This window comes from Psammomys obesus, unplaced genomic scaffold, assembly GCF_907164565.1.
Source record: "Psammomys obesus unplaced genomic scaffold, mPsaObe1.curated_primary_1811, whole genome shotgun sequence".
NCBI classification, from domain to species: domain Eukaryota; kingdom Metazoa; phylum Chordata; class Mammalia; order Rodentia; family Muridae; genus Psammomys; species Psammomys obesus.
In genome coordinates, this window is record NW_026585689.1 from 16,555,482 (window position 1) to 16,582,492 (window position 27,011).

Here is a 27,011-nt window from a genome sequence, read left to right on the forward strand (position 1 = left end):
TTTAACATCATTAAATTTATCACAATTCAGAGAACAGTTGTTCTTCATTGTGTCACAAGCACAATTTTCTTTTTTTTTTTTTTTTGCAGTGTGATATGTTTTTTTTTTAATTTTATTTTTTTCTTATCAGTTACATTTTATTAACTCTGTACCCCAGCCGTGTCCCGATCCCTCATTCCCTCCCAGTCCCTCCCTCCCTCCCTCCCTCCTCTCCACCGTGCCCCTTTCCAAGTCCACTGATGGGGTGGACCCCCTCCCCATTCATCTGATCCTGTTTTATCAGGTATCTTCAGGACTGGCTGCGAAGCCCTCCTCTGTGGCCTACCAGGACTTCAAGCACACTTTTCAACACTCAGATTTAATGCATAGTTGACCCAAGAAATCAGTTTGCAGAAAGGTTTTAATTTTTCCCTTATTGAATAAATAAGTCAGCATTTGACCCGCCCTCACCTTCCTTCCTTTTATTTTTTTTCCTTTTAAGGATAATAAGGTGCACATGCTAGTGATTCTTTCTAGTCTTCATTTTAAAACATGTGAAGGGGAAATGATAGATGATTGTGAGTCAGACTGTTTAAAATTCTTAAATAATGATTTCACTGTGTATAACTATAACTATACACACAAACACACACACACATACACACACACCAGAAATGAGTCAAGATATGCACAGAAAAACCAATCAGTCAATCAATCAATAAACAATCATTCACACTATCCATGTGAAGAGAGAGCAGGAGGCTAATGGATGTAGGTAGTAATTCCGTGGCTACTCAATTGAAAGGCTATGTAGTAAAATTTCTTATTTTATATTTTAATTTCTTATTATTTAAGTATGTTCACTTGAACATACTCCTATCCACCTTGGAATGGTTATGAAAAATATTCTTTCTGGGGCTCTATTTAATAACTGTGGAGAATTCATTTCGAAATGTCCTTCACCTGAAATCTCATCTCTAGATAAATTTCTACTTTAATGTTTCTATTCAGCTTTAAGAAATGAGTACTCGATTAAAAAAAATCACACAACTTCAAACCATTTTCATGTAAATTTTTAAAAAAATGAAAAAAGTTTATTTCCTCAGTTGTCAGTATTCTCTTGAGTATCCAAATAGCACAGTTTTGCTCACAATACTTTTTCTTAATAACCGTATGAATAATTTTCCGATATAATTAATGTGAGGCATTGTACAGTTTATTAAAGACATACTTGCTGGGTCTTAAAGAAAACATTTATGTTTAACAGCAAGGTGTGTGAAAGAAATAATAAGGATAATCTAAGGCCACACACTCATATTTTTAGGGAATTTGTGCATAGGTATTGCAAGGAAATGGAAGATTTTCATTGTTGTTTGCAAAGACATTCTAATGTGAGTGTTTTTCAGAGACTATTTTGGGCACTAAAGATAGAATACAAAAAACAGACAGTAATCCATACATTTTCTTTTCTCCAGGTTATTCCAGTGTGCCTTTCCTTGAACCTTGACAAGAATTATGAATTATTATACCTGGCCGAGCAGTTTGCAGGAGTTGTCTTATATCTGAAATTTCGATTGCCAGAAGTCACCAGGTAAGGAACCAATGACAGTCAGAATTCATACAGGTTAAACAGTAAAGGATAGAAGGGAAGACAAAAAATATTGACAGCCATAGATTTGTTATCATTATGGTAACTTGGGTATATTACCATTTAGATGATCTTTCACGTGTAATTTTCACACTAGAGCCTTTTCAAATTCAACAAGGCTCATTTTGCCAATGTAAACTTACTTTATCCTATCATTTTCCATTTCCCATTAGTTACATATTGACTAAGAAGCTGGAAAACCCTTGTGAAATGTTCACCCTTCTTTTATATATTATAAAACCTAAGTGAAAAAATCAGTGTATTGATGGATTATTATTATATTCAAAACTAATAACAAAGTGGCTTGAAATATTCTAAAGAAATGGTTACTTGGTTTGGAGATTTGAATACCTCAGCTTCTCTTCTTGTAGTTAGATTGAGTTTGGAAAAAGTGTTTTTGTTCGTGCTTCTCGGTCATGATTTTAATTTGTCAACTTTTCTCAATGCATACGTGTTGAAACAAGAAGCAATAAATTAGAATTTTGTTGTTACAAAGAGAAGGAAACATTGTTTGAAGTTTGGAGTCTACCTAACTTTCAAAGTGTATTAAGTAAATAATCTTGTATGTTTAGAATTTACAGAATCATTGTTTACTCACTAGCCAATTTAACTTTCAAAGTATATTAAGTAAATAATCTTGTATGCTTAGAATTTAAAGAAACATTGTTTACTCACTAACCAATTTAACTGAATGTGTAGAACTCTTACATGGATGAGCATTAAAACTTATAAAATTTATTTAAGTGGGTGTGTTTCGTGGAGATTCCATTTCCCTCAATATCTGGTTTTACCACAAATATTTCTGAAAAAAAAATTTTCTAGTGAATGAGGTTATTGGAAATCCTATTTTGCTATAAGAACAATGAGGATGAAAGAGAAAACACAATACAGCTGAATTTACTTTCATATTATTTATTTCTTTATGACAACTCAGCCTATCTAACTTGATACCTAACAATGGATCAGAATTAGCAAAACAACTTTCCCGGTATTTTTAGCTTCTTCATTGATTTATTTAATTTACACTCTCAGAACTGTAATATCTTTCATACATTACATAGAAGAGGCACAGCTTGATAAATATTTATAAAGTGATTTGTTTAAAGCAAATCTCTTCACCTCTCTTTTACATAACCAACTGCTTCCCTTAGCTCTGCCAAATGTTGACAAATTCTGCCTTGTTTCAACTCTGCAATACTTTGGAAACAGAATAAATTGATCCCCAATGTAATGAGTCAGGATGCGATGATGTATTCCAGAAAGAACATATGCAAAAAAAATGACTCTTTGAAATACCATTTAGCTTTATTTTACAAAGAAAAGGAAATTATCTCCATAATAGGATCAACTTCTGGAAGATCGTGACCAAACACAGATTTAGTTTTTGGCAAGATAGTTCATTTTTTACATCAGCCAAATGCTCACACAATTGTGAGAAAGGACATAAGTCCTTATGCTAAAGGAAGTAGTTCTTTATTTAAAAAATAAAAATAAAATAAAAAACAAGAACAGGTCATTGTATTTCTATCACAGTGTTATCTATCCAGCACAGTTCACATTTTATCCCTTTCAGAAATTCAAAACATGAGAATATTTGTTCAGCCTCTTTTTCCTTGTTCCCTTTGAGGACTGTCTGTCCCCACTACAAAAACTGCCTTTGTTACTAACATGCAATAAAGTGTGAACTATATAAATATTTTGTTGACTTATTAACAACAATCAGAAGTTCTGAGACTTTTAACTCTTTACTTGGTCTTTAATTTTTTTTACTTAGTTTACATAATAGATAGCTATACAACTATTTTTTCCTTTTCTTATTTGTTTTTGTTTTAAAAACATTTTCATTGGCAGGTGCCTTGGGGATCTTCATGATGATTCTTATTAACACATCGTAAGGGCAGGCACTCAATCAATACCCAACACCCATAAGATTTTTCTTCCCTGTAATAGCTATAGAGTATACATGTTCAGATTCTTGGTGACAGCAAGCATTATTATAGTGAGTACACAGTCACTCAACAACTAGCTAGACTATGTTTCCTAAGCTTAATTCTCATGCATTCTTCCACTGCTATTACAGTGTTTGGAAATCTCTGGAAAGTTTTTCTCTTTCTCTTTCTTCCTTTCTGTCTTTTCATTTTCCCTTCTCCCCCCCCCCTTTAATTCCCTCTCTCTTTTCTGTGAAACTTTTTATTCACTGAGAGGAAGAGCCTCAGACCTTCCTGGAAGCCATTTTCTTCATGGTAGCCCCTCTAGCTTCCCTTTGGTGATAGAGAGCCACGCTTTTTATAAGAAGAAAGACACACACTACTCTGATCATGTCTCTCACGAACCTGGTGTGTTACGTACAGTGCTCAGGGCAGCTACTGTGGCAGAACTACTCAGGGAAGAACGGCAGTTGTTCATGGTCACTTTTTCTTGGTTATCCCTTGAAGCTCACAGTCCTGATCTGAGGGTAATGCAGAGCCACGCTGTTTCTTTTTAATGATTACGTGAAAGGCTACTTATATTTTTAGTCATCTAAAAGCTGTGTTGCAGAGATCCTTTTCTGTCATATGTGAAATCATAGAAGCACATGCCTTTTGCTAGATAAAACAAGTATGCCATTGTAACATCTTTTACTAGTTACAGGTGGATTCAGTAAATGCGCGCGTGCACGCACACTCCTCTCTCATTTTTCTCTTTCCCTCTCTCTCTTATACACACACACCTTACTCTTATATTTAGAGTGTATAAAAGGCTCCTGTAGCGTGTACATTCTAGTATCTGAACGATGTCTTCGAAACACATATCATAAGTGAAAAAAATTACCAAAATATTGATTCATTGAGAACAAGACTATGAATAATCAAGAAAACATAATAGCTTGGTTTTGAAATATATATGGAATCAGAGACAATCTATGAACAACTTAACTCTGCTCTGTTAATTTTTTTTTTATCTCTCTCTTTTAGTATAGTACTGTTTGCCAGTTCAAGGCGTGCATGTATGTTGGGGGATCATTGACCCTTCTAGATCTCTCACAAGAATAGTGTCTTTTTCCTTAGATTTTCAGCTGAATTTGATTTCCGGACGTTTGATTCAGAGGGCATTATACTGTATGCAGAGTCTCTCGATCACTCAAATTGGCTCCTGATTGCTCTTCGAGATGGAAAGATTGAAGTGCAGTTTAAGAATGAATTTTCAACCCAAATCACAACTGGAGGCAATTTTATTAACAATGGTATATGGAATATGGTATGTACAGGATTTCATAATTAATTTCCTTACTTTGATGTACTTTTTGAAAAATTATCAAGTGGTAGCAAACTAAAATATGTGACCAATGTTGGTCAACCAATATTATGTGACAATCATTCTACACACTCGGTCCTGGTAGCAATTGAGAAATTGTTCCTTTCTTTATTTGAACTTCTCTGTTTTTAAATTTTTACTCTTTTAGTAGCTGCTTTTGGGGGAGGGTGGGTACTGGATCTCCCTGTAGGACAGGAATCATTAGCAGGCACAGTTAGTATAAAGACACCCCTGATCAACTAAAACTATACTTATTTGTCATGAGCACTTTTTTTTTTTTTTTTTTTTTTACTTAGAAAAATGCATGCAGTAACTACCAAAAAGTCAATTCAATTTTAAATATAAGGACATAGATAAGTAGCCAATTTTAAACAAATAGCATATACTTAGGAGATTTAGTAACCAGACTACTTTAACATTTTTGCATAATAATAGTGATGAGTGAAGCAGTCATGGCTTACATGAAGCTTACATTCTAACACTGCTTGGCAAACTGCAGATAAATTGTATCAGATACTTATTGATGTGATGAAGAAAAAGGAAAGCAAGGCAAGGCATTAGTGAGACACTGACTGTTTACATAGTTAGTGAGCATGTGAAGTCAAAGAGTCGAACCTGACAAGATTCCATCTGGGCAGAGGCTTAAGACAACAAGTCATGAAAAATATGGGCGAGATTATAAAATGATTCTGTGCAATGTGAACAGCAAGTTCCAAGTCTCATGGGGAGGATGTGTTTGACAAATAGCCTAAAGATGAGTCTAGATGCATCGGAATGGGAGAGAAGAATCATTTTTTAAAAAATGAAGTCAGAACTGAGGTCTATAACATGGCCACCTGGATGAGGGTTTTTGGGGACCATAGTGAAGACTTGGATTTTATGCTGTGTGGGAAGTCCCTGGATCATTTTGAGAAGTGACAGGATGTGATTTACATTTTAAATGATCTGATCAAAATCTGATGGCTTTTTGGAAACTAGCCAGTGGAGAGTAGTGCAGAGGTCTCAAGAGCATTGCAGCAACCCAGAACAAAGAAGACTGTAGCTTTGGTTGGCGTGCTCATGGTGGGGTCGGTTAAAGTGGACACATTTTGGGGACATTTTTTTTATTGTAAGTCTTTGCTCAAAATTATGTTCATGTTTTGAAATTGGTATTCACTTCTGTGATGTGAATCCACAGATATAAACAGCGTACAACTGGAGTTATAAGTGAATCTAGCTTATGCATGCAGATTTCAACTCAGGGGTCACGCGTGCAGGTACATGAATCAGAAGCATGTGTCTTGAATTATGGCCAAACTTTTTAACACAGAAATGCAAAATTAAGTCTTGGAAATATCGAAGTGGTTTATACTCTTCAAAACTCAAATGTTGCTTGCAACAGAGATTTGTGACAGTTAAAGCATTCAAGTGACCAGCAATTCCCAAGAAATCAATGCTGGTCAAAGGGAATGAGAAGAGTTTTACGTTTTACTGTGTCCACATGCTATTGTTTGCTTTCTGTTATTGATTAGTAAGCCTTTGCTTTGGGAGTGCGCCAGTCGTAAATGAAGCAGTTACAGCAACCGTCTTCAGATTGTCTAGGATGAATTTTTACTCGTGCATACTGTCACTTCTAATCATTTTTAAAAACAAGCACTTGGTTTTTAAGTACTAATTTAAATTTTGAAAAGGTACAGTTTGTGTATGCTACAGAGAATGCTGGGCATTACTGCTTTCTTGTAATTCATATTACAAACTTATTATTTTATTGATTCTGTATGTATAATGCATCAGTTGCAAATGAAGAGTACTAAATATTTTCCTCATGGACAGAGCCTCATGTTTCTTTTTGAGAGTGTTTACTTTATTGCATAAAGGGATTAAAAGTATAGGTTATATTATAAGTGAATGTTAAAACTTAAGAATGTTAGTGGCTTTTTGTTTGTTTGTTTGTTTTTAGTAAGAGGTCCTTTTAATTTGAAATTAAGATCTATAACCCACCTTAAAATGTGTTTATATCACACCTGTCACAGTTATGCTCTCCAAGTGGGTTTGGACAAATTAAAAATTATATTAAATTGATTGTTATACAAAATTATTTAATAGAATAATATGATTTTTTTTCAATCTAGTATTTTCTACTATTTCAAATGGCCATGCAAGTGATGCTTGCCTTTTCTTATTAATTGTAGGTGTCTGTGGAAGAATTAGATGACAGTGTTAGCATTAAAATAGCTAAAGAAGCTGTGATGAATATAAACAAACTCGGGAGCCTTTTTAAACCTACAGATGGGTTTCTGGACACCAAAATATACTTTGCAGGTTTACCTCGGAAAGTGGAAAGTGCGCTCATTAAACCGGTAATGATGTCGCTTGCTCCTTTCATCTTGGGAGGATTCCCTTCTCTGTCATGGGTTTGAAGATAAGTTTTCATGACACGTGATGGAAGTAATTTTAGGAAACACACCAAGTGTGACCATTTGTATTGAACATGTGAAATGAACTTTAGACCATTGAAATTATAGTAAGGAAATAAAAAAATGACCATTGTGGTTTTGTGTCCATTTAAATTGCTTCATTGTTTTTTAAGCAGTGGGTTTGCTAAATTCTCAAGTTGTCAGCTCAGTGTTCACATTGTACTATTCCAGACTCAGCCACCAAGTGTACATTTAATGTAGCATACATTTAATCCCCAAATTATACATATATACAGACACACATATAAATTATAGCTATAGATACAGATGATATAGATATAGCCAAAGATCTTTCTCACCTTTATTTTAAGATTTAACATTGGAGGTTAAGGGCAGCACATACGGTGGATTGAACAAAATATAAGAAATGCTAATTACAACAGATGAATACAATGTTCTGAATACAATGCTTCTCAAATAACCATTGAATAGAATTCAAGAAATTAATTGTTATATTTGAAGAGTTTAAAAAAACTTCACTTGAATTCATGGCCCTGTGATCTGGTTGACCTAACTTAAATATTTATTACTTTATATCTATCTACCTATTTGTCTTTCTTTCTCTCTTTCTTTCTCTCTTTCTTTCTTTCTTTCTTTCTTTCTTTCTTTCTTTCTTTCTTTCTTTCTTTCTTTTTCTCTCTCTCTTCCTTTCTTTCTCTCTTCACTAACCCACAGTTGCTTTAACTTTTAATAGATTTCTATGTGATATTAAATTGGATTAACTAAACCATTCCAAAATCAACATTTCAAACTTTTGAAATTGATGAATTATGCTATTTTAATAATAAAGCAAATGATTCAGGAAGAATCATCCATTTATAAGGTGGGGGCCATGGCTCCTGAAGCTGGTTGGATGCTTTGGTTTAGCTTGAAGAGTACAACTCTTCTTTTTCCTGAAGAGAATTAGAATCTGCATGGGTTGATGAACCTATATTGAAAACACTCACACACACACACACACACACACACACAGGACAAGAAACAGCTTAGAGCTCAGGGCCACCTCAGAAATGCAGAGATGTGGGAAAAGCCGATAGGACTTAGAGTCGTGAATATTATCAGGACACCACCAGAGGTCTGCAGTGGTATAGTCTCATTTTATTGATAAGTATAATCTATCAGAGAGGAAAACTTTGATCCAATTAAAAGTATTTTAATAAACTGCCAAAGAAAGGGTTTTCAACACAAATTCAACCTACACTATCATTCATTTCTACGTAAGTTTAAAATGTACTCCTTGGTTTGTATTTTGTGGCATTAGATTAATCCTCGTCTGGACGGATGTATACGAGGCTGGAATTTGATGAAACAAGGAGCTTTAGGTGCAAAGGAAATTATTCAAGGGAAACAGAATAAGCATTGCTTCCTCACGGTGGAGAAAGGCTCCTACTACCCTGGTTCTGGAATTGCTCAGTTCAGCATAAATTATAGTAAGTGATCCCTGTTACATTTCTCCTTTCTATCTAATCATCAAATGCAGTCCTTGACACCCTGCAAAGACTTATTCTGTTAACATCACCAAGTGAGTGGCTGCTTTGATAGGCATTGTCTTATTTGTGTAGTTAAATACTTCTTATGAAAATTTCAGGAAAAATACACCGTCAAATGTTCTTATTAATGTTTATTGTTATTTAAAGTTTACTGACCTATAGCTTGCTTGGTTCATTGGGGGTGGATTCAATTGACTAGTTTTAAGGTTCACTGTGTTTGCAATCAGTTCAAGTGTTCTTTCATCAATGCATAGAAGACCACTGTATTTCATTTCTGTCATTTCTGGTGATGTGTGTTAAAATTCTTGGCTCTGCTGAGATTGCCTGTGTATTTAAACATGTTGTGTAGCTCATCCTGACCCTTCAACATGCTCATACTGTTTGTTTGATTGTTTGTTTGTTTATTCAGTTCTTTGAAATAGGGTTTCTCTGTGTAACAGCCCGAACTGTTTTGAAACTCACTTTGAAGTCCAGGCTGGGCCTTGAACTCTCAGAGATCTGCCTGCCTCAGCCTTAGTGCTGGGATTAAAGGCTTTTGCCTGGCCTTCATAATACAAATTTTAAGTTGCAGCAACTGTACTCCTGTAACCTTGAAAATGTTGTTTTTATTGTGTGTTGTTTTCTCATGTGTCTTTGTGTGTCCTATAACGTTTTGCTTTAGGGGTGGGCATTTTACATTCAATAGTAGAGTCTGACATGAACAGTATTTATGTCTGAAAAGAGCACACTGCTCCTTTGGCTGAGCCCTTATTGACATGGATATGGAGGGATACTGGTCAGTTTAGTTGGGATTTGAGCCATTTGTGGAATTACTACGTGAGGGTGGGATGATAAAGCTTATAAAGCCTTTTGTGAAGGATCTTGGGTTCACTTTCCTTCCTGAGTTCTTTCCCTCTGTATTGGTCCTGCCATCTACCCTAAGCCTCACAAGAGCCACCATGATGCTATTTAGTGTTCACCCTCTATAACTGTAAGCCAAATAAATTGCTTTTCAAAATATGTCACCTGGGCTGGAGAGAAGGCTCAGAGGTTTAGAGCACTGGCTGTTCTTCCAGAGGCCATGAGTTCAATTTCCAGCAACCATATGGTGGCTAATAACCATCTATAATGAGTTCTGGTGTGCAGGTGTACATACAGGCAGAACACTGTATATATAATAAATTAGTCTTTAAAAAAATATGTCACCTAGCTTCACCTATTATTTTTAATAGCTTTGGAAAGTGTGCTAATAATGTAATTGAAGTTTCTGTTTTGTTACTGTCTAGTTTATTATTTTAGGGTTTTTTTTATTTGTGTTTTTTATTTTTATTTTTGTAAGTAGAATAGAAAGTCTTTTCAGATTGAGGTCATAATTAAGTCTGTGTGCGCCTTCATAAATAACCTGCTGTGACCCCTCTGAGTATACATCCTGCATTTTGTGATGTTAGGGGGGTATGAAAGAATCTTGGAACTAGATTTTTTCCGTCAAAGATCCTGCAGATATGTAATTAGTAATTAGTAATATGTAATTAGTACAGGACTCATTACACTCTCTTCTAAAGAATAGTTATTGCAACTCTTAAAAAAATGCAGAAAGTCCATGCTCAAAATAGATTTCCAATCTGAGAGATCAAATTTAAATTTTCTGTGTCCTAAAAATATTATTTTGCTAATTTCTACTTAAGTTGAATACCTTTCCCTATATTAGTAGTAATTACTTGTATGACTTAGTCAGGTTCGTGGATCCAGAAACAGAGACAGAGTCTGGACACTAAGGGGTACATGCACTGCTTTTTTGTCAGGCTATCTGCTCGAGCTGGATGGAGGATGAAGTTCTGACCGTCAGTGGGCCAGGTAGCAGCTTCTGGAACAAAGGAATAGGTGTATTGATGTAGGAAAGATTCTTGCCTGTAGTTCCTATTCAGGTCCTTTTGTGCAAAATAGGAACTTAAACGTATATAGAATGTGTGGACCTGACTGGGCTGTTCAGTCTCAGTGGTGGGCAGCCCACTGGTCAGTTTTTACTTAACATAAAGCAGGTACCCAGGAGGCGGATCCTGTGAGCAACCTGCTAGCTGAGATCTTTGCTCTGCCTGCATAGAAATCAGGGGTGAGCAATGAAAAGCTCCGCAGGTCCTGAGTTTTGGCAGCACTTCATCCTTTAGTGTTTGACAGTGATAATGGTGGCAGTGGGAAGGCAGCAAGAGCAGCAGCTTGTAGCACTCTTTAGCGTTAAGACTGATATGTAGGCTTTGTCAACTAAGACCTTTAGTTCTGTAGTCACAGCCCAGGAAGTTGAAATCCCACAACCCTTAACAGCTGCTGCTGTTGTAGTGCCTGGCTCTGGGGTATCTGAGACCCTCTGGCCTTAAAGGTATTACAGCTCTTAGAACTCCTCTAGCAACCATGGCCTGCAGGGCCTCTTTCCTGGCTCTTTACACCTTCTAACCTCCACCCGCAAGTCTCTACCCTCTTTGCTTCTACCACTGCCTGATCCTGCCCTGGTTACTCTCTCACTCTTCAGCTGCTTCTTCTTCAGCCGTCAAGCAGCTAGTTGCCTTGCTGCTTTCCCCGCTAAGCCTGCTGTTGGCAACTCTTCTGTTGTTTCTGTTGCCACTATAGTTCAACGACCTCCTCCTCGTTGCCTTGATGTTGTTTGTACTGCTTCTGGATTCACATGTACCAGCTCAGCCCATACTGGTACAAGTGCCTACTTCAGAGAAGCCTTTTGTTAGTCCTGCTGTTTCAACACCAGAGGAAGTAGCACGATGAGCCAAACAGCCTGCTTCTATAGCCACAGTAGGAGCCTTTCCACCAACCACAATGTTGGCTCTTTAGTGCTGGTCTTATAAGTTCCTCTACTAGGCTACCAGGGTCAGTGCCCTTAGTCTGGTCTAAGTGAAAATCATTACAGGGTCATGTAGAGTCCTGTAGGGATGTGATAACAAAACAGCCCTGGCCAAGAGGCTGTACCATCCAGAGTTGAGCAATTAGCCTCAGTCGTTGTGTCATTATGTCACAGTATCTATGCAGTGTTTTAAATAGCTGGTGCTGGCATAAGGTTAGTCTGGCAGGCTCTTGGAGTGACAGACCTTTTGTTCAAGGCAGGAAGGGCAATACGAGAGAACTCGGCTGCTTCCAACCAGACTCTAGCTACTAGAGTTCAAATGGCCCATCCTCTGACCTTTTAATTTTGATTAATTTCAGGAAAATGAGCATCAGAAGTAATCATGCTAATAAGAACTCAAATTATTTTTAACATTAGTAATGATTTTGATTGAGTTTTCATTGTAATTGTCAGACAACTTATATTCCAAGCCCAGTTGAAATAGAGCTTCCGGATGCCCCAGGGACAGGTAGGCCCTTCCTCTGCTTCTTTCCAGGCTTATCTGCATGTCCAGGATGGGTTTTTAGCTGTCATAATTGTAACTCTGGGGCTGCCTGTGGGCTCTGGCTCACAGCTCATGTCTTTGTTTGGCTTTACAAGGAAAAAGCTAAGCAGAAAGGCTCCCTGAAAGTCCCCTTCCCAGAACATGATTTGTTAAAGAAAATTTTCCAGAAAAAGAAATCTAAGTACATTACATTGTAGCTTAAAAAATTACTTTAAGTTATTTTGTGGGTAATTTAAAACAGCTTACTTCAAAACTAATGTTTAATGTTTAACTTCCACACATTTTAACATTCATGAATTCAATCTTTTTTAATTCCAAAATAATTCTATATATTCTTTCTGGGTAAGAGTTATAATGAGAAGTGTAGTCTCATTATATGTAGCTAAACAGAACATTTAGCCAAAAGAAAAACATTTCTTCATTTGCTTTTACCTTTCAAAGACTATAAGTGGTATACAGAATATGCGACACTAAATGAGAAAGTCTTCATTTATATTATAAACTAATTTTTTAAAGTACTTGAATTTAATTAAGATAGTTATTTGTGAGTGACTATGTTCTGAAAACTGTATAGCAACTTAGAGGAGAAAGGGGTTCATTTCAGTCACAGTGACAGGAACTTGAAACAGCTAGTTACATCCATATCCAAGAGTAGAGAGAAATGAATGCATTCATACTCCCTTGCTTGTTTGCTTATGCTCAGCTCAAAATGTTCACTCTTTTACAGCTTAGGACCACCTGCCTAGTGAGTTCTGCCACCTGCAGGGGGTTGGGTCTTCCTATGTCAATAACTTTTTAACTAAGACAGTCCTCCACAGACCAATCCAATGTACACAGTCCCTCATTAAGAATTTTCTCCCAGTTAATTCTAGGTTATGTCAAGAAGATGATTAAAGCTAACCATCACAGTGTCACTGGGCAATTTCATTATTTGGTGAACGTCACAGAACAGACTTATATAAAGCAAGCCAACTATAACTTCACTAGGAGCCATAATCTTAGGAGAACATTATCATAGGTGTCTCTATCATTGACAAGACTATAATTATGTGGTGCATGACTGTACTTTGAAAACATAAATTCAGTGAGTATTTATTGTCTGCTATGAAAAACAAAGTGTTGATAGGGACACATATGTGCTATTGCCTACACTCCACTAGGCAGGTAGATAAGTAGCCTAGTAATTTAATTGAGACTAACGTATTAAAACAAGACTATCACAGAGCAAGAATCCCCAACCTAGTTTGAAAATTAACCATGGACTTCACAGCCTTTCTCTGTTACCAGACTGTCTACCTCTCCCTGTACATAGAACATATTTTTCCCTTGCATTGCTGGGGAATGAGTAATGGTGGGGAGTGGATGGCTTCTGTTCCTGTATTTTTTTCTCAGAAAGAATACAGTAAACCTGCTAAAGCTTCCTTCTAAATGTGTACTATAAAGTCCGGCCACGCTGAGGTCTGAACTTTGTGAATTTGCATGAGATGAAAGAGTTGTCAAAGAGAAAGCAGGGTAAATTTGGAGTACTCCTTAATATCACAATACAGAATCTTCCTCTTGGAAGAATGGAAAAGAGAGGACTCCACTTGCATTTTAAAAAAAACAAAACAAAACAACAACCCTGTTTTGTTTTGCTTAGGTGATGTATGTCATTGAGAAAAAGCATTAAAGTCTTTAGTGCTTCAGAAAGTACCTTTGAATATTAATCAGATTATAATAATTGATAGTTACTATTTTCTCTATTTTAATCGTCATAATTATTTTCTGTCCCACTTTGTTTATCATTTTAAATAGATAATGAAACCAATGTGGAAGGTTGGCAAATAAATGTGACCTTGAACATTCGCCCATCCACTGGCACTGGAGTTATGCTTGCTTTGGTTTCTGGGGACACAGTGCCCTTTGCCTTGTCCTTGGTGGACTCCGGCTCTGGAAATTCTCAGGTAACCAACCTTATTCCCTATCTAGATGAAGCTCTCTTTTTTTTTTCCCTGACTTGTTGGCCAATTTCCAAGGTTTAGAAAGAGAAGATATTGGGATGCTAGGAAACCTTTCATCTGGAAGTATGGTCACACAGGCTGCTTGGTGATATCACAACATGCATAGAAATCCACTCATGTTAAGGATCTGAGAAGCTTTCCGGGAATCTATCTGCACACAGAATAAGGGTGTGATAACAGTCCATTCTCAGCTGTTTAGGATACAGCTGGAATTGTGTGTTCTCCCTTGCACTTGTTAAATCTTTTACCCCACAATCAGATCAGAAAAAGAAGAGAAAACTGAAACTACCCCACTTGATTTCTCTTTACTAACTCCAGTTTGGAAATAGGAAGAATGGAAAGGCCTTAGGTACAAAGAAATGCAAACTTTATCAGGAGATCTATGCTTTTCCAGTTTCTAGTAATGTTAATAACTAACAGCTCCCTTCTTGTGTCCTGCACGGTGCATTGCAGCAAGTTTTTGGAAACAGCTTATGTTTATGCCAAGGTTGGATTTCTTTTGTTTGCACTGTAATCAACAGAAAGGTGGGATTCATTTTGCAAATTACAGTGTAATTTGAAATGAGTTTCTGGTGAGTAACAACTGCCACCCCACCCACCCCCGTCTTCCTGTGTATCCTTGGCTGGCCTGGAACTCACATGTAGACCAGGCTGGCCACAAATTCCAGAACAATGTTCACTCACCATAAATATCTTAACCTAAGAGGCAATTTGAGACTACATTTAGTATCTGGGAAGCATCATAGCATCTGTCTCTATTTTGGTTCCATTTTCTATTTCCTCTTTGCCATCTGTAAGTTAACAGCAGAGGTCACCCCCAACAAATTGAAAATTTGAAAATTCTAGCAAAATAAAACACTTCTTTTCTTGAGACTCTTCTGCTACCTACTGTAAGTATTGCTCACAAAGCCTGGTCTCTTTCTTAGGCCTCTTTACCCCCATTGTCCTTGGTCTATATGATTACTTAGATGGTGCAGGCAAGCTTTCCTGCTTTGATGCATATTAAAGGACTGGAATTTTTCCTCAACACAGAGTTCACTCTTTCTGTTTCTTATGCAACTTTTGAAATTAGGGATCCTTGTAAACATAAGTATTACTTAGGCATGTCTTGTTAGTTTTTCTTTATTTAGTGATACAACTCAGTTTTTTTAACTGAATATTCAGAAGACAATATACATTTACATCTTAATTATACTGGGATCTTGTAAATCTAATGTATGCTTGAAAATTAATTGTTAAAATTAAACGAACAACTTTACATTTACATGTAGAGGCTCCATTTTTTTTTTCCTTGTTGAAATTTAGTTTTTGAATTTCAAAGGAGCAAAGCTATTTCTAAGTGGCTTTACTCTCAGTGCTTGTTCATATGAAGTCTTTGTCCTACTCTTTAGGATATTCTGGTATTTGTTGAAAATTCGGTGGCGGCTCGAATAGAGGCCCTAACTCTGTGCTCTGAACAGCAATCCCAACTAAAATGTAATGTTAACAGAAAAGGACTGGAACTGTGGACATCACTTAGAAAAGATGTCGTTTACTCCAACGATCTTCAAGGGCAACTGGCAGTCTTGGACAAAGCAATGCAAGGGCCCGTGGCCACTTACCTAGGGGGCATTCCAGGTATTTGTCTACTTTATCTTCCGTTCTGAAAATGGGCTTTGAGTCAAATATCTTGTTTTTCTTTTCTTAATATTTTTTTTTGCGACATTTATATATATATATAGGTCTCACTGTCCTAGAACTCACAATGTAGACCAGGCTGGCCTTGAACTCAGAGATCCACTTACCTGTGCTAGGATTAAAGCTTTGCACTATCATGCCTGCTTAAATAGATAATATCTTAAACACAGAATTTTAGTAATATGGCATTGAAAGGGAAGACAAAACTTTCAGTATCCTTCACACTTGTTTGGGAGGCTTATACTAGCACTTTACTTCTAGTGAGACTAATTGATTTTTGATACATTTGGTTGATCTATATCACAAAGAATATGTCATTTAATTTTATTCTCATGATAATATCGTAAGCTTACCACTTATTCACTCTATTTATCACTTATCCAATATGTGTTTACTCTACATTTAATTCATCAATTATGAATATGTACCCAGATAAACAGAAAGTCTCTGCCACTGAGGCTTCTAACAGTTTAGTTCGGGAGACAGACATTAAACAAGTTAACAATAAGGAGATATCAAAGTAATTAAAATTGTGATGCACTCTATGAAGAAACATTACAAATCAAGTTTAGAGCGTGAAAATAAGGACTTGACTTGGTTGTGAGGGCCAAGAACAATCTCTCTGGATAGGAGAATATATATTTATATATTATCTGTATAGTACATATATATGTATATATATATATGTATAAATTTGGTGTTTACGGGATTAAGTAAATTTAACTAGGTGGTAGAAGTGGGTCCTGCAGTGCATATAGGTAGAATGGTCCGTGTGTCATCACAGGAGAATATAGAAGTAAGGTATATTGAGACAGGGGGTAGTCCAAGATGGGTCTGTAAAATAAGTAAACTGGTGACTTCCAGACTTGGCTTAGGGGCTTGTTGTGGAAGACCTGGGTATTATTACAAGGTAGTGGTATATAAACATTACAGTTTCAAATTTTAATTCTGGATGAATAAATATAGGGAGTGGAAGAAGCAAAAGTGGGTATAGTTCACTCGAGTTCAGAGGCTATGGACAGTCTGAAACAGTAATAATAGTATCAATGACCACAGTACATCGACAGTACTCTTTGACTTGCTTTGTAGACCAGGCTAGCATTGAACTCCGAGATCTGCCTGCTTCTGCCTCCCTGAGTGTTGGGATTAAAGGTATATGCTGCTGCGCTGGACTGTGAAGATTTTTTAAATTAATGTTTGCTTATAATTAATATATAGTTATTTTATGTACTCTGGGGATAAGTTACTGTCATAACCAGTGATGGCATTGTGGTTAAAATAATGCATAATCAGTGATGTTAGCGAAACTTGAAGAGGATTCCTAAAATATGCATTTGGCTGAAAGATATAGATTTTATGAATGTGTTGGAAAGGCAGAAATTTTGAAGTATCTATTTTTGGCATAATCTGCTCTGAGAAGGAAGAACAAGAGAATGTCCACTGTGAATTCAAATCCTTCAGGAAGAAATGCCAAAAGAGAAAAAGGTGTTTTAGACTAGGGTTCTTAGGAAACCATGGATGGTACAAGAACATCTAGGTCGAAACTTGGTAATGAGAGTGAAAATGCAGGAAAGCCCGAAGGCACTAATGACCTCAAATGACTCACTGGGGAACAATTCAAAACAGATTTTGTAGGACAATATTATCACATGAAAGTCAGTCCCTTATTATGACTAGCTTTTATGCTCAGCCAGAAGCTATTTCTTGGGAAATATAAAAAGCTGTTTTTATTCCAGAAAGTAGAAAAAAGCCATGTTTGCCGTGACATTTCAAAAGGATTTCGAAGACACCACCACAATTTAGAGTTGAAGAGGTGGCCTAGGTTCACTGTAATGTTGTTTACAGTTAAAGAGAAACCAACATTTACTACTTTACAGTAAATGTGGAATATCATGAACATATGCTTTCCTCTCCCCTTCAAGTGTGACCATTTTCCCTTAATTTGGTTGAAATGACTGTGTTTATGAAATGAGAAGAGCTCATGAACTGCTGAGCTCTATGCCTGGAGTAGCAGGCATCTGTTGAATAGAATCACATTGGTAATTTTTCTCGTAGGATTAGAATTTGTTTGGAATTGTGAAGTCTTGGGTAATTTTTGTAGCTGTCAACCAATCATATGCTGAATATTGGACTAATGGCCAGACATTGTCTTCCCAGACATTTCCTTCAGTGCCACACCAGTGAACGCCTTCTACAGTGGCTGCATGGAAGTGACCGTCAACGGTGCGCAGCTGGACCTGGATGAAGCCATTTCTAAACATAACGACATTAGCGCTCACTCGTGTCCGTCAGTTAGGAAAATCCAGAACTTATAACATCTGTTTTCTCTTCTCTTGGTGTGATTATGCTCATGTTTTTATCACCAGCTGGCAGGTGTTACCCTTGATGTGCAATGTTTAAATATCATGTGGTATTTTGTCCTTCAGATTTTTGTTATATACATCACGTTTTATAAAAAAAAAAAGTCTTTCTCCTATTGCTGTCTAGAAATTAAATAATGAAACACATGAAAAATTTAAATTTATTTGCTATAAATGATCCTGCTTTAGTTTTTTTTTATTTTAAAAGTAAAACTCAGCATCATTGGACTAGTATTTAAATATATCTATTCTTCTCAGAAGATGCCTCAGTTAAATCCAAACAAAAGGTCATGTGACTGAATGTTAACAGTTGCAGATAGTGCCTTTGCTGTTGTTTTCTGCCCAGGGAAGCAGCAGAGCTGACAGATAGCACACTGTATGCGAATTGAATAGAAAGTCCCAAAGCTTTATTCCAAAGTAATTCCTTGGAGTGGAGAGTCCCTAGCTCAAGCTTCATTTTTTTTTTTTTTTTTTTTTTTTTAGCCTGGCTTTACACTTGAGCCTACACCTTCACTGAATTAGAGAACAAGGGAAGATTTTCACAAGAGCAGCACAAGGAATGTTGCCTCGAAGGCATTGGTTTCTATCTGAGACGTCAGGTTATGCCGTAAAGGGTGTGAACACTGGGTGGACACATTCTTCAAACTAGGCTGTAGAGGCCACACTAGGTCTGAATCAGAAAAGGAGCAGCCCTTAGGAGTGGAAAGGAGAGTAAATGCATGGGGTGAGGGAGGGATTCACCCATGAATCCCTTTGGATTTGGATTTGGATTTGGATTCACCCAAATTAATTGGGTTTTAATTACTGTAGGTGGCTTGAATGTGATTATTGAAGTTAAAAAATGATGAAATGTAGAGTAGACTTTTAAGAAAAGGATAATGATAAGAGGGATGCTGGAAACTGTTATTTGTTCTGTCTTTGTAATGAAAGAAGCACAGACATAAAATTGTCAAGCATTTGCTGGTAGTGCATTGCATGTCCAGGCTGTTTGTTGTTCTTCCTAAATTGATTATTTTAGGTGTGTATCAGACATTTTGTTGTCACCTGAGAAATTGAGTTTTATTTTACTGCAGATGTTTTACATCACATGAAACATAATAAAATGACATGTATTTTTAAAATATATGAATCATTTCTTTATTTGAACAATTTGTAGCACAAAATTACATAATGTATGTCTAAGTCTTCCTGTACTATAGTGCCGAACTCCAGCTGAAAGTCTGGATGTCTGAAATATTTGGTGAACGCTTATATTGGTTGTACAGTGTTGCTCACAAGGGGAAGAAGAGCAAGAATGACACATACTGAGTGTCTCAAGCTGGCTAGACACGGTGTCGATCACTTATGGGATGTAGTTTTTCTCCTGCTGTGTACAATAGATGATGAATAATAGCAAGGCACTATCGATTATGCTACTATAAGTAGAGTAGGGTGTCAGGAGTAGGTGGCTTGGGGGATAAAGTCCTTGTACAGTTGTGATCCAGAGCATTCCTAAAATACAAGGCGTGACTGCTTGTCCTTTAACCATGGCAATGATGAAGAAAAGCAGAAATAGGTAGATCCTAGGGCCTCACTGGGCAGCCAATACAGTAGAAACTAGCTCAAGGTGCAGTAAGAAATATTATCTCAAAAGTAAAGATGGAGAGCAATTGAGATAGATACTCAGAGTCTTAACAGCTGTTTGACACCCCCCCACCATGCACATATATGTTCACAAAACACAAAGGAAGAGAGGGGTGAATGTGATCAAAATACATTACATATATGCAACACAGAATTATGCCTAATTAACTAAAATATGTTAATAAAGAAAAGGCACAAGAAACTGAGAAATAGGAGAAAAAGAAAAGAAAAAATAAAGTGAATTTTCATCTTCATTTTGGAGATTGTTTAATTCTCACTTAATCATACTACATACAAAGATAACCATAGAGGTCAATTCCAAATTTTGTATCAGAAGGAAAAACCTTTCTACATACAGTGAGGTATAATGGAGAACAAAAATAGTTGCAAATTTCATATATTTTTAGATACACTCAGTCACACTTAGAGAGGAGGGGTCTAATATTTCAGTTAGAATACTTGATTTGATCATGAATTTTGGTATTTGCTGTGAAATAGAAATGCCTGTTTTTAAGGAAATGGTGGAGGCAAAGGGCTTGAAGAACTAAATTCAACTGGATAGGAAATAATTTCATTGCTTGATAAATAGCTCCCAGGTTTCCAGTCATTCATTTCAGATTGTTTTCTTTTTCCTTTTCTTTTTAGTATGTCCTAGGAAATCAATGCAATGAACCTTCGGTTCAGTGCTTCCACATCAGTCCTTTACTTATTAACAGGATAGCTTTGATGATCTTTGGCATAGGTAACCTGCTTTAGCAACATTCAAACTTCCAGAGGCCTTGTCTTTGAAATTGGATCTTCTATAGAAGTACCTGTGTCTGCCTACTTTGTGTTTATATTTTCAGAGTACAAGAGTAAGGTGAATTTATCTGGGCCAATGTCTTGGGAGGCTTTGATATATGTTAGTATAAGCAAGACATGTTATAATACTTAATAGAACTATGCAGATTTCAACATTATTTTGCTTATGTAAATTGAACTTTGAGCTAGATAATGTCTAGAAAAACAGTAGAGAAAATATCTTACTCATGCTGTGATGTATTTAGTCTAGAGCTGCTGACTCATGCACAAGTAATTCAAATATGAGTCTGAGTTTGGTAAGGTCAGTAGCAGAGAAATAGGCCGCTGCAGGAGATTATGAGGAGGGAGAAATGGAAGTTTAGTGAGATGCTGGCTGAATGAGAGGGACACACATAGAATTCTATTAAATTGCCCTGTAGTCAAGTCCTATCTCTCCAACTGTCTCCTCTGATGCTCCCATTATGTAAAGTACATGTGACAACTCCCATAAAGGTGGATTCTATAGATTGACTGGAAAACAACGCTTGAGATAAGAATCTGGAAAGGATGACTAAGGTACAAAAGAGTCAGGGGGAGCCTGGTGTGGCTTGGCCAGACTGATAGCACCGAGGTTATGAGGCTATTAACTGCATCCATTCCCAGCCTTCCGGGGAGAAAACAGGTTATACATCTCTTCCTTTGAAGTATGTTTAATATTCCTGATGTTTCCCTGGTGTTTATCCCTTGTGCTCATAGCACAAGGACCTCTGTGCTTGGTACAAAAAGTAAAAAGAAAAAAAAATGTGCATAAATAGACAATGGGGTAAGAGAGAAGGAAAGAGTAGGCAGGATGATACCCTGATAATTTATCCACGGTGAGGATGGCAACCTAGGGAGATGATGTTTTAATGGCTTAGAGGTGGAACTCATGGCCAAATATCATCTAGTAGTCACAGAAACTGTCACCAAAAACTGTCTCTGATTTCTTTTTCATTCCAGGTTTCTCTGTAAGAGAAAATAGGAAGCCATTCAACTAAATATCATTGGGTGAAGACTTATGTGAATGCTGCTAATTAACTTCTCACTCTGGCTGAAATGCCTAAGATAGGTACTAATAAAAGTCAACTGAACCACTAGCCTCAAATTTCTTGTTTCTTTCATGTTTGTCACACATCTCCAGGTGTTTTCTTTCCCCCTAACACAAATGAGCATGTTCTAGGTGCAAGAAGCATGGAAGACAGTAACAAACACATGTATTCAACATCTATTTGTAGGGTACACAAAATGTGACATACTATCTTGTTTTGGGGACCGGCATTGTGATAGTGAGCAAAACACAAATATGCAGATAGCTAGATTTGGAGATGAAAGAAACGTTAGGGATCCAACTCAAATGGGAAAAGTGTCTTTTGTGGTTCTTATGTTCTTATAGATGTGTTAGTCAGTTTTCATCTCACAAAATGCATGTGATAAACAACAAAGAAAGAAGTGACATTTAGTTTGGCTCCAGTTCATAGTCATTGGACTTTAGCTGTTGGGTTTGCTGTGATGGAGCCAAGCTGTGTACTTTAGGAAATCTGTGAAGAGGAAGAAGGTGGGCTTGTGAGGTACCTATCCTCTCCAAGGGCTCTAGTCAATGGTATAGCATCCTTCTACCATGTCACACTTTCTACAGGTTCAACCAGCTAATAATAGTGTCCCAGACTGGGGAATAAGCCTTCAACACATGGCCTTGAGGGACACAATTAATATGTAATATATAATGATATATAATTTAAATAACTTTCCCTTAATGTCTGAAAGCTATTTATCTGACATATCAAAAATTAGTGTTTAGTGTTACTATTTATCTTATTTTTTATTCTATTGCTGTAGTAAAACATCATGACCAAAAGCAACATAGAGGAGGAAAGTATTATTTGGCTTAAAATATCTTGGTCACAATCTATCACTGATGATATTGAAGGCAGGAACTCAAAATAGGAAGCTGGAGGCAGGAACCATGAAGAAATGCTACTTGCTTAGGTAGCTTCCATTTATAGCCTAGGACTACTTGTTCAGGAAAAGGTAATGCCTACAGTAGGTTTGACCCATATGCATGAATTAGCAAACAAAACAATGTCCTCCAGACAGGACCACAGGCCAATCTGATTGAGACAGTTCATCAATTGTGTTACTCAAGTGACTCTAGGGTCTGTCCAGTTGACAATAAAATATAACTAGTAAATCCAAAGAAAGTTTGCGGCCAGCGTGTGTTGACACATCGCTTTAGTCTCAGGTGGGATTCAGGGGCAAGAGGATCACAAGTTCAAGGGCAGCCTTGATCAAGAAGTGAGACCCTGTTTCAAAAATAAGCAAACATGAGAGGAAGGACTCTGAAAAGGACAAAGGAAGGAAAGAGGAAAGGAAGAAAGAAGGAAATTTTGTGGGTATGTGTTTTAAATAGGAATCTCATGAACAGAGCTGGTTGGTATCACTGAGACAAATCTCCCAGGCTATGTGTGGTCACCTCCTCTTCATGCCGTCCTGTTTACCAAAGGCATCTTCCTACTTAGTACCTAGATTAGAATAGTCAAGAAACAGATGCAGAGTATTCAGTAAGTGGTATGTTCTGAACTAAGTCACATTCGGATCCATGTGTCAAAATCCTCAGTTGCCGAGTGATTATATTTTGAGACAGAAGAAAGTTTTGTTTTAGAACTGAGGATTGAATATTGGGTGTCACACATGGTAGGCAAGGACTCCACTGCTAAGCACATCTCAGTCTTTTATTATAATGTTGCAGCAATGTTGTATATCGTTTTCAAAATTTTGAATTTTTGTTGTTGTTTCAAAAACAAATGTTTTCTTATTTTCGGTAAATTTTGCTATCATATGCTTTCCATTTCTTATTGAAGCTATAGAGATTTTCTTGGTCTCATAAATATCCAGTATTATCTGTTATTTATGTTATAATTTGTCACCTCACAGTATGTTCCATTTAATTGGAATATAATTCAGTAGATTTCTTTGGTGATCAAGTAACACATTATTATTAAGATAGTCCGAATTATTTTCTGGTACCTGTACTTCATTTATTTTACTTATTATATTGGCCAGGGTGTCTAGAATATTATAATAATCCTACTGCTATTTTTGAGTTTTATAGGATTTGTTTTCGTCATTCACCAGTAGGCAAAATTTATTATTGTTTTCTAAAACCAAAACTTAATCCTTTAGTTTTTTTTTCTTTTTCTCTTTATTTATTTAAATCCTTTAGTTTTAAATGTCTCACTAATTTTTATGTTTCTATGTTTTAAAAATATGTATCACTTTCAAAATTTTATCATAGATTTTGTCAGTGTCCACTGAGAGGATTTTTTTTTCTAATTTAATATACATAAGGAATTTACAATGCTGTTACCCATGTATTCTCTAATTAAAGTATTCTATTTACAGTACTTTCTGGTGCTTTTATTGTAAGTTTTAGGAATCCAGACTATGTTTTCTTGCCTCTATCTCTGTTCAGCTTATGCTAGTTTGAAGAATAGACACAAACCCTTTTAATATCAAGACCAGGGAAAAGAAAGAAGCAATGACTATGAAAGAAGAGATAAGGGAATGAATGCACAGGTATGCGTCTGGATGAATTAGAGAAGCTCTGTTTTGTGTGTAATACGTATAACCATAAAAAAGATGACTTAAGCAACAAAATTTATTATCTTGGATTTCTGAAGTTCAAAATCCAAACTAACAATCCGAGTCTGGGTTCATTCTTCTGGGCACCATGAAGAATATTCTTTTATGTCTCTCTTCCATAGAAAGACTTGTAATTACCTGGGTTTTTCCTGTATTCAGAGCATCTTGCCTGTCCTAGGTGCCTCCACGTTTCCTCTGTTCTTATAAAGACACTAGTCATATAGAACTGGGCCCAGTTTTAATAATCTCATTTTAACTTGATAATAGTTATAAAGACCGTACCGTCAAATGTGGTCTGTCATATTCTGAGGTACTAGGGCTAGGCTTATCTCAATAAGCATTCAGTAGATAACAGCTTTCTTGCAGTAGAGTCTTGGAAAGTCGTTCTTTATAAAATAACAAAAAAACTTGATAGACATTTACACAGTTGAGGTATCTGCATAGGTCTTATGTAGTGGTTGTACTTTAAGTCTTGTGTTAACACGTATATTAGCTTGAGAAATTGTGATCTCCGAAGTGAATTAATAAAACTCTAAAATAGGATTAAACACACACATACACTATAGGTACAAAGGAGGGATTATAAAATGCTGCATTTAACTAGCTTTAATTTTTTGAGGTTTACTTTTTTATTATTGTATGTGTATGAGAGTTTTGCCTGCATATATGTATGTGTACCATGTGCACGCCTGGTTCCTGAGGTCAGAAGAGGTCATTGGATCCTGGGGGACTGGAGTTACTAAAGGTTGGCAGCTACCATTCGGGTTGTGGGAATCAGACCTAGGTCCTCTGTAAGAGCAACAAGACCTCTTAACTGTTGATCCGACTCTGCAGACCCTTAACTACCATTTATAATACATAATATAACAAAAGAACACATGCTGACTGGGTTATAAATTATGTTACAGGAAAGATAAGGAACCTAGGTACGGTAGTTTGAATAAAAATGTCCCTTAAAAACTCACAGATTTGAATGCTTAGTCACCAGGGAATGGCACTATTAAGACTTGTAGCCTGTTTTGCAGTAGATTCAGCCTTGTTGGAGAAAGTGCGTCACTGGGAGTGGGTGTTGGGGTTTCAGATGCTGAAGACCAAGTCTCTCTCTCCTCCAGCTGTCTGAGGATCCATATGTAGAGCTCTCACCTACCTCCTCAGCAGCATTTCTGCCTGCTGCTGCCGTGCTTCCTGTCATAATGATAGTGAACCTCCTCAGCAGCATTTCTGCCTGCTGCTGCCGTGCTTCCTGTCATAACGATAATGAACTAAACCTCTCAACTCTAAGCCAGTCCCAATTAAATGTTTTCCTCTACATGAGTTGCCACGGTCATGGTGTCTCTTCACAGCAATAGAAACTCTAAGAAAATGAACGACTATAATTCATTTATATGCATTTGCTCTGAAAGCATTATAATGGTTTTATTGCTTCTTGAAAGAATTACTTTAAGGTACTGATTTATTGTGGTTATTTTATATAATTTTATATTGAATTTGGGCTTCATTTTCAGATTCATTCAAATAAAATTTATACTTCATGATCTAGTGAATTAAAAGCAGATATTATGTAATGCTTTCTTCTTTAGGAACTTTAAAATCTCTTCATTAAAAAACCTAAAGGCCTTTTGTAGTGGGCAGATCAAAGACTATTAAATAACTAAGTTATTACGTAAGAACAAACCAACCTGCAATTAATACACAATATTTAGGAAAGTGTTGTACTTCTGTTGTTAATGTTGCCATTGGTTTATTTTTGACACATGGTTTCCTGTCACCTGTCTCAGCTGGTATTAATGGAGTGTGACACCACTTCTGGATTTAGGAAAGTGGATTTAATGGAGTTAATTGGTAGTTACACTTAATTAAATTGAGTAGGAACTACAAGATATGAGACCATTAGGCTTAGAAAAAAATTGTCCCATAATCATGACGAGTAAAGGTGTGAAAACAGTATATATTTCATACTTTTTTTAGGGACTCCCTATTGCTGGGCTCAGGGGACTATTCAGTAATAATTTAAAAAAATCTAGCTCTTCTAATTGCGTAATAAAATATAAAATATAAATGAACTATTGTAGAATTAAGATCCTCAAAATACGTGCAGTTTGTTAATTTGGGCAAGTTTTCTTCACTTTTGTTCTTAAGAGACTGTCATGGCTACTTTTAGTTGTCAGCTTGACTGAACTAAAGGGTACATGGATAGTTGGAGAACAGTATCGCTGAGTCTGACTGCAGACTAAGGAACATCTGCTGTCATCCAATATGAGCAGTGAACATGCAATCATATGAGGGTCTGGATGGAACTTAAAGTAGAAGGAAGGTCAGGTTTTTGTTCGTTTGTTTGTTTTTGTTTTTCCTCTTCTAGAGCTGAGACACTCTTCTCTGACCCTTAGATGTCAGAACTTTGGGTCTCTGATCTTTGGATTCTGGAGTTGTACTAGTGACCTTCAAGTACGAAGGTCTTTGGCCTCAGGCCGATAGTTAGCCCATTGACTTCCTTGTTTTGGAGGATTTTGGACTTGATATAAGCTATAATAGTGGTGTTCCAGGTCTCAGAGAACCAGTAGTAGAATATCTTAGCCTCCCTAATCTCACGGGATTATTCCCAGAATCAATCTATCTATCTATCTATCTATCTATCTATCTATCTATCTATCTATC

At 36.5% G+C, this 27,011-nt stretch overlaps 1 protein-coding gene across 1 annotated transcript in view; it reads left to right on the plus strand.

Annotated features, from left to right (window-relative positions):
* The window catches only part of Pros1 (protein S), a 66,581-nt gene extending 47,181 nt beyond the window's left edge, over positions 1 to 19,400 (plus strand). The window contains exons 9-15 of the mRNA XM_055594437.1: positions 1,455 to 1,570; positions 4,675 to 4,864; positions 7,093 to 7,260; positions 8,639 to 8,807; positions 14,033 to 14,181; positions 15,630 to 15,855; positions 18,073 to 19,400. Of these exons, the coding sequence (XP_055450412.1) occupies positions 1,455 to 1,570; positions 4,675 to 4,864; positions 7,093 to 7,260; positions 8,639 to 8,807; positions 14,033 to 14,181; positions 15,630 to 15,855; positions 18,073 to 18,230 (1,176 nt within the window). The 3' untranslated portion in view covers positions 18,231 to 19,400. The remainder of the gene's footprint in view (positions 1 to 1,454; positions 1,571 to 4,674; positions 4,865 to 7,092; positions 7,261 to 8,638; positions 8,808 to 14,032; positions 14,182 to 15,629; positions 15,856 to 18,072) is intronic.
* Positions 19,401 to 27,011: the final 7,611 nt, after the last annotated feature.